General features: G+C 66.5%; 3 protein-coding genes across 3 annotated transcripts; 2 read left to right on the top strand and 1 right to left on the bottom strand.

The window, feature by feature from the left end:
• Positions 1-1,800: 1,800 nt before the first annotated feature.
• On the top strand, positions 1,801-6,635 carry GCK (glucokinase; the record flags this gene model as incomplete). Its single annotated transcript, XM_079547420.1, has 10 exons — positions 1,801-1,845; positions 2,884-3,046; positions 3,136-3,290; positions 3,665-3,784; positions 3,854-3,949; positions 4,150-4,249; positions 4,334-4,517; positions 4,603-4,758; positions 5,875-6,108; positions 6,491-6,635. The coding sequence occupies 10 exons, from the start codon at positions 1,801-1,803 to the stop codon at positions 6,633-6,635; spliced, it is 1,398 nt and encodes a 465-aa protein (XP_079403546.1).
• A 1,096-nt stretch (positions 6,636-7,731) lies between these two features.
• Positions 7,732-8,639, bottom strand: LOC306956017 (saposin-C-like; the record flags this gene model as incomplete). The annotated part of the gene is made up of 4 exons (XM_079547412.1): positions 7,732-7,896; positions 7,981-8,091; positions 8,193-8,299; positions 8,600-8,639. The coding sequence occupies 4 exons, from the start codon at positions 8,637-8,639 to the stop codon at positions 7,732-7,734; spliced, it is 423 nt and encodes a 140-aa protein (XP_079403538.1).
• Positions 8,640-9,046: 407 nt separating this feature from the next.
• POLD2 (DNA polymerase delta 2, accessory subunit) lies at positions 9,047-12,724 on the top strand (the record flags this gene model as incomplete). Its single annotated transcript, XM_079547495.1, has 12 exons — positions 9,047-9,183; positions 9,786-9,926; positions 10,056-10,282; positions 10,819-10,940; positions 11,101-11,224; positions 11,294-11,408; positions 11,515-11,713; positions 11,797-11,877; positions 11,948-12,105; positions 12,201-12,328; positions 12,402-12,503; positions 12,570-12,724. The coding sequence occupies 12 exons, from the start codon at positions 9,047-9,049 to the stop codon at positions 12,722-12,724; spliced, it is 1,689 nt and encodes a 562-aa protein (XP_079403621.1).
• Between the last annotated feature and the right edge of the window lie 45 nt (positions 12,725-12,769).

Here is a 12,769-nt window from a genome sequence, read left to right as displayed (position 1 = left end):
CAGGACCTGAGCGCATCTGGATTTCAACAGGAACCACCAGAACCCCAAGAGCAGCCGCTGGGAGTTCAGCAGGACCCACAAGGACTCCACCCAGGAACCCAGCGGGAACCACTCAGAGCCCACCTGGAGGACTGGGGCACGCGGGGACTTCGTTAGGACCCACAAAGACCCCAACGAGAACCCAGCAGGACCCGACCGGGCACACTAGTTTGACGCTGGGACACACCGGGATTCCACTGGGCGCACCGGACCCCACCGGTCTGGTTCCGACACCACCAGGAACCCACCGAGCGCCTTCAGACCCCAACGGGAACCGCCGGGACCCCCCCGGAACCCCGCCACTGCTGCATCGGGTCCACCGGGAACGCCCCAGAACCCCCCCAGGAATCCATCAGAGCCCAACGAGAAGCACCACGACCTCACCGAGGCCCACCGGGCAGTGCAACCCGCCGGGATCCCCCAGCACCGCAATGGGAACCCACTAAAACTCCCCCGGGCACAACAGAACCACACCGGGACCCCACGTCCCCTCCATCCCAGCTCCCATCACCGCAGCCTCCGCCCCGCAGCGCTCCCGGCGCGGCTCCGCTGCCTCTGCCCTGCTGTTCCCCGGCCCCCTGCGGCCCCCGGCCCCTCCAGGCCCCGCCCCGCACCCCTAGGCCGCGCCCGCCCGGTACCGGCGCAGCGGGGCTGTTCGTAAGCGACGGCAGAGGGGAGAGCTTCGGACCCGGAAGCAGAAAGGCAGCGACCGGAAGTGACCCCAACGCCGGTCACTGCCACGGGGCCACACCTGCCTTGCGCAGGCGCCACCCTCGCTGCGCCCTCCTTCCGTCTTTCAGCCAATGACAGTACGGCAGGATGGCCGACCCCGCCCACCTGCCTCATCGGAGCGAGGAGAGCCAATCAGCGTCGCACTGACGTCATGCTGGGCGAAGGGCGGGGCCTTTTGTGGGCGTGGCCTGGTCTGGAGGCTGGGCTTCATCAGTGGGCGGGGCCTTCAGTGCGGGCGGGGAAAGGATTGGGGGCGCGGTCTGTGCAGGGGGCGTGTCCTAGGGGGCGTGTCCGTCTGGATGGGCGTGGCCTGTAGTGTGGGCGGGGCGCCCGAGATGGGGCGGGGCCACACCCATGGTACACGTGTGGGTGGAGCCTCGCGCGTGGGCGGGGCCTTGAGGTGGGCGGGGCCTCCGCGTTGGGCGTGGCCTCAGGTGTGGGGCCGGCCCCATGGGGCAGCCTCACCCCACAGAATGGCCCCCTCTGGGGCAGCCCCCCGGTGCGCCCTAACGCTTCTCTCATGACCCCACAGCTTCACCCCGCTGTGGGGCAGGCACCGTGCTATGGGGCCAGCGCTCTGGGGTCATCCTGGGGGGCCATGCCGGTTGGGCCCCACGTGGGGCTCCCCCCGGCGCTGTGGGGCCGGCGGCCGTCGCACTGTCACCTTTGTCACGGAGCCGCGGTCGCCCGTCTCCATGGGACCGCTGGAGAGCTGGCGGTGGTGACCAGGACACAGAGTGGTTGGTATGACAACTACCGCCCGTTGACGGGCTGCACCGCTCCGCCGGGCGCCCACGGCCTCCCCACCGCCCCACGGGGCAGCAGGCAGAGCAGGAGGAGGGCCTGCAGGCACCCCGCACCCCGAGGGCTGCCCCGGGATGTGGGGAGCCGGGCCCGAGCCCTCCTGACGGGACGGCCGTGGGGGGGGACCGGGTGCACCCCATGAGCTAAGGGCGGAGATCCGGGCGGGGGGAACACGGGGGGACGCGGGGGGACAGCGGTGTCCGGCCCGCACCGACGGCTGCCCCCATGTTGGACCACAGGAGCAGGATGGAGAGCTGGCGGCAGGAGAAGGTGAGCTCCAGCACCACGGCCCTACAGCCCCATAGCACCATCACCCCATGGCCCCATACCCCCATTGCACCATAGCCCCATGGCCCCATAGCGCCGTAGCCCCATGGCCCCATGGCCGGGTCCACTTGTGGCTGTGCTGGGCTGTGGGTGCTGGGCGCCGGGCATTGCATGGGGCACGTGGGCTCTGACCCCAGGAAGAGCCCGGCAGGACCCTGCGTCCTGCACTGGTGTTGGGTGGGAAAGGACAGATCCGAATGCAAAGCAAAGCCCCACATTGGGAGCGGAGAGCTGTGGGGCCAGCACCGTGGGGAGGGGGGTGGCAGGAGGGCAGGGGGCTGCACGTGGGGTGCCATCAGCTATGCTTCTCCTTGTGGTGCTCCTAACCCCGAGACCACAGTGCTGTGTCCCCATGGGGGGGCTTGGGGCTGAGACCCCAAAGTTGGACTCACAGGGCTTCAAGTGTCTGTGCTGGGGTGGGCATGGAGGGATGGGGGAGGATTCAGCGAGGAGCAGCGCCCAGCAGTGTGGGGCGGCTCTGTGTCACCATGAAGGTGCCACTGGGGTCACCCCAGAGGTGCTGTTGGGGTCACCCTGAAGCCTCCATTGGGGTCACCTCAAGGGCTCCGTTGGGGTCACCCTGAAGGCCCCTTTGAGATCACCCCAAAGGTGCTGTGGGGGTCACCCCGAAGGCTCTGGTGGGGTCATCTCAAGGGCTTCATTGGAGTCACCCCAAAGTTTCTGAAGACTGTGGGGGCTCGCCCTGCGGACTGCTTTGGGATTGTATTGAAGGCTCTGTTGGGGTCACCCCAAAGGCTCCGTTGGTTCGCTCCTTTGCAAAGCAGCAGCCGCAGGAAAACAGCCGTGGCGCTCGCAGCCTGGGCCCGCTGACTAATGAGGCCTTAATGCAGCGAGCACAGCTGGCTGGGGGCCGCGGCACGGCCGGGAGGAAAACAGCAGGGATGGCAGCGGGGGGGAACGGGGGATTGGGGTCCTCAGCGCCCACCGCCGGGGGTCCCACGGCCCCGGGAAACCCCGCAGGTGGAGCAGATCCTGTCGGAGTTCCGTCTGAAGGAGGAGGACCTGCGGAAGGTGATGCACCGCATGCAGAAGGAGATGGACCGCGGGCTGAAGCTGGAGACGCACGAGGAGGCGTCGGTCAAAATGCTGCCCACCTACGTGCGCTCCACGCCGGAGGGGTCGGGTAAGGAGCCGTGGGGCTGCGCCCAGCCCTGGGCTGCGGGAGCGGCAGGATGGCCATGAGGCGCCCCGCGTGTCCACGCTGCTCCGCAGAGGTCGGGGATTTCCTCTCGCTGGACCTGGGCGGCACCAACTTCCGCGTGATGCTGGTGAAGGTGGGCGAGGGCGAGGAGGGGCAGTGGAAGGTGAAGACGAAGCACCAGATGTACTCCATCCCTGAGGACGCCATGACGGGGACGGCCGAAATGGTGAGCGGGGGCCAAGGGGGTCCTCGCTGCCGAGGGAGGAGGGGTGTCCCCCTTTGGTGTCCAGTCTGGGGACAGGGTGGCTCCGGGGATGGGGTGATTGGGGACGTGGTGACGCAGGGAATGAGGATATTGGGATGTGGTGGCACTGGGGATGGGGTGGTGAGGATGTGGTGGCACTGGGGACGGGGTGACTGGGACACGGTGGCTCTGGGGGCAGGGCAGTGGGAACATGGCAGTGCTGGTGGCGGTGGCAGGGCTGTGGCAGCGCTGGGAACGGAGCGGTGTGGGTATGGTGGGGGTGGGGGTGGGGTGACGGGGCCACAGCAGCACCAGGGATGGGGACACTGCGGTGACATCCCTCCTGCCGTCCCCAGCTCTTCGACTACATCTCGGAGTGCATCTCTGACTTCCTGGACAAGCACCAGATGAAGCACAAAAAGCTGCCCCTGGGCTTCACCTTCTCCTTCCCCGTGCGGCACGAGGACATCGACAAGGTGAGGGGACGGTGGGACGGGGGGACACAGAGCCACTGCGACCCCCACCCAACGCTCCGTGCCCCCCAGGGCATCCTGCTGAACTGGACCAAGGGCTTCAAGGCCTCGGGAGCGGAGGGGAACAACGTGGTGGGGCTGCTGCGGGACGCCATCAAACGGCGCGGGGTGAGCCGTCCCCCCGGCCCCGCTGTCACCGTGTGTGTCCTCCCTGGGACCCACCGCCGTCGTGTGTCCCCACCCTGGGTCTGCAGTCGCCACGTGTGTCCCCATCCCGTGCCCACCCTCACCGCGTGTCCCCATCCTGTACCCACTGTCACCACGTCTCCCCATCCCGTGCCCACGTCACCCCGTGTCCCTCCTGGCAGGATTTTGAGATGGACGTGGTGGCCATGGTGAACGACACCGTTGCCACCATGATCTCCTGCTACTACGAGGACCACCGCTGCGAGGTCGGCATGATCGTGGGTAAGGAGCCAGGGGGTCACAGCGGGGCGATACCGGGGGGCAAGGAGCGGGCCCAGACCCCAAAGCCGCCCCCCACCCCTGCAGGGACGGGCTGCAACGCCTGCTACATGGAGGAGATGCACAACGTGGAGCTGGTGGAGGGCGACGAGGGCCGCATGTGTGTGAACACCGAGTGGGGAGCATTCGGGGCGTCGGGGGAGCTGGACGAGTTCCTGCTGGAGTACGACCGCGTGGTGGACGAGACCTCGCTTAACCCCGGTCAGCAGCTGTAAGGAGTGGGGCGGCGGCGGCTCCTTCCCCGTATGGAATTTGTGGGGTGGGGGAGCGGGGCGCTGACGCTGCGCCATCCCCAGCTACGAGAAGATCATTGGGGGAAAATACATGGGGGAGATCGTGCGGCTGGTGCTGCTGCGGCTGGTGGATGAGAACCTGCTGTTCAGCGGGCAGGCCTGCGAGAAGCTCAAGACGCGCGGAGCCTTCGAGACGCGCTTCGTGTCGCAGGTGGAGAGGTACGGGGGGCCCTCGGGTCAGTGATGCTCCCCGTCCCCTCACCCCACCTTAAGGTCCCCGTCCCCTCTCCCCGACTGCCCCATGTGGGGTCCTCTGTCCCGTCGCTCCACGGCAACGATCTGCAGCTGCCACATATTGGCTTCCCCACGTCATTCCCCAGCCCTGGGGTCCCTTGCCCCGTCTCCCAACACCGGTCTGTCCCTCACTGAGGTGCCCCATCACCCTGTGGCAGCCTTCCAGAACGGCCCCACGTGTGGCTCCCCTGCCCCACTTCCCCACACTGGGGTCCCCCATTCTGTGACCCCATGACAACCCCCTACAACTGCCCTGTACCGGGCTTCCCTCCCTCATTTCCCCAGATGGACTCTGAGCTCCCCTGCTCATTACTCTCTCCTACGTCCCGCACTGGGGTCCCCTGCCCCATCTCCCCACACCAGTGTCCCACACTGGGCTCGTGTCCCACCAGCCCTCTACAGCTGCCCTACCCTGCAGTCCCTCTTCCATTGGTGATCCCACTTTGTTCTCTTATCCTGTTGCCTCACTTTGGGATTCCCTCCCCCATCCCTCCCCACCAGATCGTCCCACACAGGGGTCCCCTGTGTCATCACCCTACAGCAGCTGTTTCTCACTGTCCTTACTGAGGCCCCTGTGCCATCATCCTGTGACAGCCCTCTACAGCTGCCCCGTACTGGGGTTCCCTGCCTTATTGCCTCACGCTGGACATCAAGCTCTGCAGCTCCATCTCCCCACATCAGCGTCCTACACCAGGGTCTGCTTTGCCATCAGCCCAACTCACTCTAATGGCTGTCCCGAATTGGGAGCCCCCGTCTTGTCACCCCACATCAGCCCTCTATAGCTGCCCACACTGCAGTCCCCTATCCTACTGGCCTAGGTTGGTGTCCCCTGTCCCATTGCTCCAATTTGGAGCCCCCTTTTCTCTCATCCCATGCCAGCCCTCCAGAACTATCCCCACTGGGGTTCCCTGCCCCATCGGCCCACACCAGCCCTCCGTAGCTGTGCAGAGTTGGATTCCAGTCCCACGGGTGCCCCACGCCACCCCACGGCCCCATTCTACACCCATCCCCCATTCCACACGCGGCTCTGTCCCACCGCAGCGACTCAGGCGACCGCAAGCAGATCTACAACATCCTCACAGCCTTCGGGCTGCTGCCCTCGGGCTCGGACTGCGACATCGTGCGCATGGTGTGCGAGAGCGTGTCCACGCGGGCTGCGCAGATGTGCTCCGCCGGGCTGGCGGGCGTCATCAACCGCATGCGGGAGAGCCGCAGCCAGGAGACCCTCAAGATCACCGTGGGGGTGGACGGCTCTGTGTACAAGCTGCACCCCAGGTGAGACCGTGGGGAGGCGTCCCCCCTCCCAGCCTCCGTCCTCCTCTTCCCGTTGCCCCGACGCTCCGTTTTCTCCTTCTAACCCTAACCGTGATGTAACCCTATCCATAACCCCATCTTGGGACACAACACCAACCGTAGCCATAGTCCTCATTGCAGCCGTGATCCTAGCCCTAACCGTAACCAAAACCATAATCCTAACTTCAGCCATCACCCTAACCCTAACTGTGAACATAACCTTACTCCTATCTGTAATCCTAACCCTAACCCTAACTGTGACCATAACCCTACTCCTAACCGTAATCCAAACCCTAACCCTAACCACGACCCTCACCCTGACCCTACTCCCACCCAACCCCAAACCTTCTTCCTCCCCCCACAGCTTCAAGGACCGTTTCCATGCCACTGTACGACAGCTGACTCCCGGCTGCGACATCACCTTCATCCAGTCGGAGGAGGGCAGCGGGCGCGGGGCTGCGCTCATCTCGGCCGTGGCCTGCAAGATGGCGTGCATGATGGGGCAGTGAGCCGGACTGGGCGGCGGGGACGTGCCGAGGAGCCAGGACTGATGTGGGAAGGGCTCGGCTGGCGCCGCGATGGCGCCGGGGCTCCCCAATAAACGGGGTCGGCGTGGACTTCTCTGGGAACGCTGTCCCAGCGTTGCTCTGTATGGCTGCCCTCTGCTGTCCCCTCCCTGAGACCCCCGGACTGTTCTGGGGATGAGGACGGAGCGCTGGGGGAGCCATGGCCCCACCTGTGGGGCAGCACCCTGCGACCCCAAACCTGGCGGCCCCTTGGCCCGGGGGTCCCAGCGGTGGAAGTCAGCATCCCCAGCCAGCTCGGTTCTGGTGGTGACAGCCCTGTGGTGACATGTGCCGCCTCGTGGAGCTCGGAGCAATCATCGTGGGGCTAAAAATGGGGGGCCCCCGGTCTGGTGATCCCACGGGGGTTATGAGGGCACCTCGGGTGTCCCGCAGGGGTCTGCAGCGCAGGGTCTCTGTGGGGTGACACATCAGGATGAAGCCCGTGGGGCTGGGGACCCCCTGGGGGTTTGGGGCTGCCGAGTGGCACCCCAGGGTATGGGGGCCTCCCAGGGGCAGGCGTCATCTGGGGGCAACCTGGGGTCTGGGAAGGAGCAGGCGGCCCCCGCCATGGGATGCCATGCTCTGATCGGTCCCAAAAGCTGCAGCAACTCCTGTGCTCTCATGCGCTGTGGCCAAAAAAAAGGATCTCCTGTGCTTTGATTGGCTGGGAGCAACAGGATGGGATCCACTGGGCTCAGCCTGGCCCCCATCGCCGCATCTCCTCCATCACCACACCACCCCCACGTCCCCACAGGGACCCCGTCCCCAAAGCCCCCACCTGCCCCCCATAGCTCCATCATTGAGGTCCCCACAAGTCAGCCCCCCATCCCCAGAGCTCCCACGGCCAAATAAAACCCAAATCGAAGGGGCGACAGAAGAGGTGAGCGGCTTTGTTGCATGGGAACAGGGAGCGGAAGGAGGGCTGGGACGGGGCTGTGGGTCTGCGTTTTGGGGTCCACATGCAGGATGTGGGGTCTGCGCACAGGATGTGGGGCTCTGGCACAGGATGTGGGGCGCAGGATGTGGGCTCTGGCCGCGCTCAGCCCTTGCACATCCCCAGGGTGGTGCACACAGAGCGGGGATCGTCGTCATCTTGCAGCGCATCGCTGAGCTGCTGCCGGAGCTTCTTCACCAGCTGCCTGCAGATGTTCTTCTGGCGTTTCTCTGCACCGCACACCTTGTCCAGCGCTGTGTTGATGGCCTCCTGTGGGTCCCGGCCCCATGGTGTCAGTGGGACTGCAGCCGCTGGGCCCCCCGACTCCTCCAGGACCCCGCACACCCCACTCACCTCATCAGGGTCGTCACCTACAATCTTCTGCAGCTTCTTCACCAGAGCGATGCAGGCTCTGCATTTAATCCCCCTGCCCGGTCCCATTGCATCTCCTTCATCTGCGTCCCACTGTGCGGACAACACAGACCCTCAGGGGGTCTCCCACCCCGTGTCCCGACCCAGTGTAGGGCTGCCCCACAACGTGCCCCATGGCCAGGGCGCATCCTCACCACAGCTGAGCTGTCCCCCAGCAGGTGCCATTGCTGCTCCCAGCGGCTCCCAGCAGCCACGGCCTGGTGCTCATCATGCGGCAGCTCAGTCACTGCCACCTGCACAGCTGGAGGTGCAGGGGTGTCACCACGCTGCCCCACAGCCACCCCAGGGTGGGCTGGGGCACACAGCGATCACTGACATCCCCGTGTGCCCCCACCCTGTGCCCGTGCTCTCCTGACCCCATTGCACATCACCATCCCTGCCGTCCCCAGGTCCCCACACAGACCCCTTCCCCATGCCCCATCTCCACTATCTCCATGTCCCCATGCTAAAACCTGGCCCTATGTCCCCATTCCCACATTTTCCCTACGCGTCCCTCAGCCCCCCACCCCCAGGTGCCGTCCCCAGGCCCGCAGCCCCATACCAGCCCCCAGGGCCAGCAGCACGATGAGCGCAGCAGCCATGCCGTCCCTTAGCGCTGGTTTCAGCCCCGCGTCCCACCCCGTGCCTTTATAGCCCCTGCGGCCGTGCGACGGGGACGGCTGAGCCACTCAGCGTGGAGAAAACCCAATGAGGCCTTAAAATGGAGAGGGACCGATTCTCTGCCCCACACCTCCGCCCCTCACCTCCGCCCCGAGCGTCACCGCGGCAGGAAGAGGGGAGGGAGGGGGGCACACCGGGCCCTGCTCGCTGCGCGGCCCCGCAGACGCAGCGGTGCGGGGTGATGCCGTCCTGCCCTCAGGCCCCACGCGGGGCTCAGGTCACACGGGCCCGGCGCTCATCCCCCGAGCGGACGGTTCGCGCGGGGCTCGGCTGCGCTCCCTAGGGCCCGGCGGATCCGTGGGGTCGCGAGGTCAGCGCGGGCCGCGGGATGCAGGCCCGGGCCCCCACTGTTACCATGGCAACAGCGCCCCCGCGGCCACCGCGGTTACCATGGCGCCGCGCCGCTCTGACGCCACTTCCGCCCCGCGGTTATGCCACTTCCGCTCCCCGAGTTCGCGCCATTCCGTATCCCCCCCTCGCCCCCGATGCCCTCCGCGCCGCGAGGAGGCGGCGGCCCCCCCCGTGACCTCTGACCTCTGACCCCGTACGTCACCGTGGGGGAGGGTCGTAGCGGGAGCCCGGGGTGTCTGGTGGGGGTCCCGGGTTGTGTGCGGGGGGTTCACGGGGCCTTTGTGTACCGGGGGGGGTGGGGGGGCTGTGGGTACCGGGGGCGATTCTGGGGGGGTTCAGGGGCCGGGGGGAGAGCAGGGGGCAACCGGAGGCTTTAGGTGGCACTGAGCGATTGGCGGGGGTCCTCTGGGGAGATTCGGGTACAGGGGGAGATCTGGGGTGGGTTAGATTGTCGGGGGTGATTTGGAGGGCAGTGCGGGGGCTGCGGAGCGATGGGGGGGGGGTCATCTGAGAGGGCTGCAGATACCAATGAGTGACCTGAGGGGGGGGTTGGGGGTTATTGGGTGTCGGGGGGATTCTTGGGGCACTTTGGGGGTTTTTCAGTTGCCAGAGAGCTGAAGGGGTGTTTTGAGGGGCTTCATCTGCCAGGGAGTGACACTGAGGGACCTTGGGGGAATTTGAGCACCAGGGAGTGACTGCGGGGGGGGGGGGGGCAGGTGCCAGGGATTGACTGGAGGGGCAGTTTGGGGATTTCAGATGCCAGGCAGCAAGTTAAGGAGCATCTTCGGGGGCTTTAGGTGCCAGGGTGTGATTTGGAGGAGGGTTCAGGTGCCAGGGAATCTTCGGGGGGCATTCGGGTACCATGGAGTTATTTGGGGGGGGGGAATTTCGGGTCCTTAAGGTGCCGCAGAGTGACGGGGAGCACCGTTCGGGAGACATCGTGTGCATTTGGGGCACGTTTCCTCACGCTCCCCTTCCCCTTGCAGCCCTGCAGCCATGTTCTCAGAGGTCACCCCCCCACCGGGGCACACCCTGCTGGGCCCCCCCTCGGCCGAGCCCCCCACCTTTGCCCGCGCCGGCAGCAACTTTGCCGACCGTTCGCAGCCCTTCCGCCTGGGGGAGCGCAGCTTTGGCCGGCAGTACGCGCACCTCTACGCCACGCGGCTGCTGTGCATGCGGCCCCGCCTGGAGCAGCAGGCACGGCTCCGATGGGGTGAGCGCCCCCCCGGCCCTCAGTCCTTCGCTGCTCCCCGCTTTTCCTTTCTCCCCAGGGGGACCCCGACTTGCTGTCCCATTGTCCCGCGGCGTGCAGCGTATTTCTGGGATTGTTTTTCTTTTTGGAACGCCCAGCTGCCCCCCAGGCACACGGAGCGGGGGTTGGAGCTGCTCGGCTCAGCACGCCGCTTCCTGCCTCCAGGCAGTCGCATTCCTGGCGTTGCTGGTGCCGTTCCCAGTCCCCATCTCCCCCCTCTCATCCTATCCCAGTGCCAAACCCTCACCCTTTCTGTCTGTGGGACTGGCGCATTGCTCACCCTCGTACTTCCCACCCCAAAACCCAGCGGGGTGACAAAGCCTGGAGGGAGACCCCAGACACGGGGACACCCTTCGATGGCTGCTTTCCCAGCACTGAAGCAGGATGAGGGGTTTGCTCCGGAGGCCTCGAAGTTCCGGGGGGGCATTTTGGGGAGCAGTCGCAGCGCGGTGGAGGGGGGAAGTGATGGGTGCAGGCTGAGCCGCGCGGCCCCGCAGGTGATGGCGTGCTGCTGCGGAAGCTGTGCCAGCTGCAGGCAGGCGAACGGTGCTGCGTGGTGGGGACGCTCTTCAAGGCCATGCGGCTGCAGCCCTCCATCCTGCAGGAGATCAATGAGGAGGTAGGGTGACCCCCCCCGCCCTGCTGCTTCCTCCTTGGCCGCCGCGCTGGCGGCACGCTAAGTGAAAGCAGCCCGGCGCCGGCACGCAGCTGGAGAGCAGCCCCGGCACAGGCCACACACCCCACGAACCCGGGGTCCCGCTCTTGTCGTGTCCCCCCAGCACAACCTGGTGCCGCAGCCCCCCCTGGCCAAATACGTGGACCCGTCGGACGAGCTGGTGCTGGAGGACGAGCTGCAGCGCATCAAGCTGACGGGGAGCATTGAGGCATCGAGGCTGGTGACAGGTAGGGGACGCACGGGTGGTGGCGGCCCGGAGAGCCGCGGTGAGGCTGAGTGCCCCCCACCCGCTACAGGCGCTGTGCTGGCCGTGTATGGCCACGAGCAGGAGGATGGCAAGTTCCTGGTGGAGGAGCACTGCTTCGCCCACCTGCCCCCACAGCTGCCGTGGCAGGGACCCAGCGCCGACAGGTGAGTCCTTGTGGCGTCCCCTGTGTGTCCCCACACGGCCCCGGGGACCATTCGTCCCATCCGTCCGGAGGGACGCAATGGGGGCTGCAGCCTTCTGCCCGCCCAGGTTTGTGCTGCTGGCCTCAGGGCTGGGGTTGGGCAGCGGCAGCGGCGAGTCCCTGCTGGGCACTCAGCTGCTGGTGGACGCGGTGACGGGGCAGCTGGGTGCTGAGGGCCAGCAGAGCTGTGCTGCGCTCATCTCCCGCGTCCTGCTGGCTGGGAACCTTCTGAGCCAGAGCACGCAGAGCCGCGACAGCCTGCACAAGGTATGGTGACAGTGGGGGGCCCAGCAGGAGGGAGGGAGGGATGGAGAGAGATCGTGCTCCTCACCGCATCCTCGCTGCTGCAGGCCAAGTATTTGACCAAGAAGACGCAAGCTGCCAGCGTGGAGGCGGTGAAGATGCTGGACGAGATCCTGCTGCAGCTCTGTGTGAGTGCCTGGGCTGGCGGAGCGGCTCCCGCAGCCCCTCGGGCCCCCAACAGCCCTGCTGTGCCTGCAGAGCTCCGTGCCTGTGGACGTGATGCCTGGGGAGTTCGACCCCACCAACTACACGCTGCCGCAGCAGCCGCTGCACCGCTGCATGCTGCCCCTCTCCAGCGTCTACCCCACGCTGCAGCTCGTCACCAACCCTTACCAGGCTGACGTGGACGGTGTCCGGTGAGGCACGGAGCGTCACCCAGGCTGGGATGCCGCTGGCGGCACAGGACTCTGCTGTAGGTTGTGCTGAGTACAGATCCGCCCTCAAAATCCAGGTTCTTGGGGACGTCGGGGCAAAACATCAGCGACATCTTCAAGTACAGCAGCATGGACGACTACCTGGAGATCCTGGAGTGGACGCTGCTGGCGGGGCACATCAGCCCCACGGCCCCCGACACGCTGGGTAAGGGGCTGCGGGTCCCAGTGCCACGCAGTGGGTGCGGGGTCGGATTCCGCAGCTCACTCTGCTCCTCCAGGCTGCTACCCCTTCTACAACTCGGATCCCTTCATCCTCACCGACTGCCCACACGTCTACTTCTGCGGCAACGCGCCCAGGTTCCAGTCCAAGCTGCTGACAGGTGGGTGATGGACAGCTGCTGCCCGTCCCCGTCCCCGCTCACGTTTGACGCCCGCCTGTCCTGCAGGGGAGGATGGGCAGCGGGTGCTGCTGGTGGCAGTGCCGGCCTTCAGTGCCACGCAGACCGCCTGCCTCGTCAACCTGCGCGACCTCAGCTGCCAGCCCATCAGCTTCTCCGTCTTTGGTGCCGAGGATGACAGCGACATGGAGGTGGGGCAGTGACAGCGCAGCGCGGACGTCACCTCACCGCCCTCCTGCGCCGTACGG

Source organism: Tetrao urogallus, assembly GCF_951394365.1.
Source record: "Tetrao urogallus genome assembly, chromosome: 27".
Taxonomy (NCBI): Eukaryota; Metazoa; Chordata; class Aves; order Galliformes; family Phasianidae; genus Tetrao; species Tetrao urogallus.
This window is presented reverse-complemented; position numbering and strand designations above follow the sequence as displayed.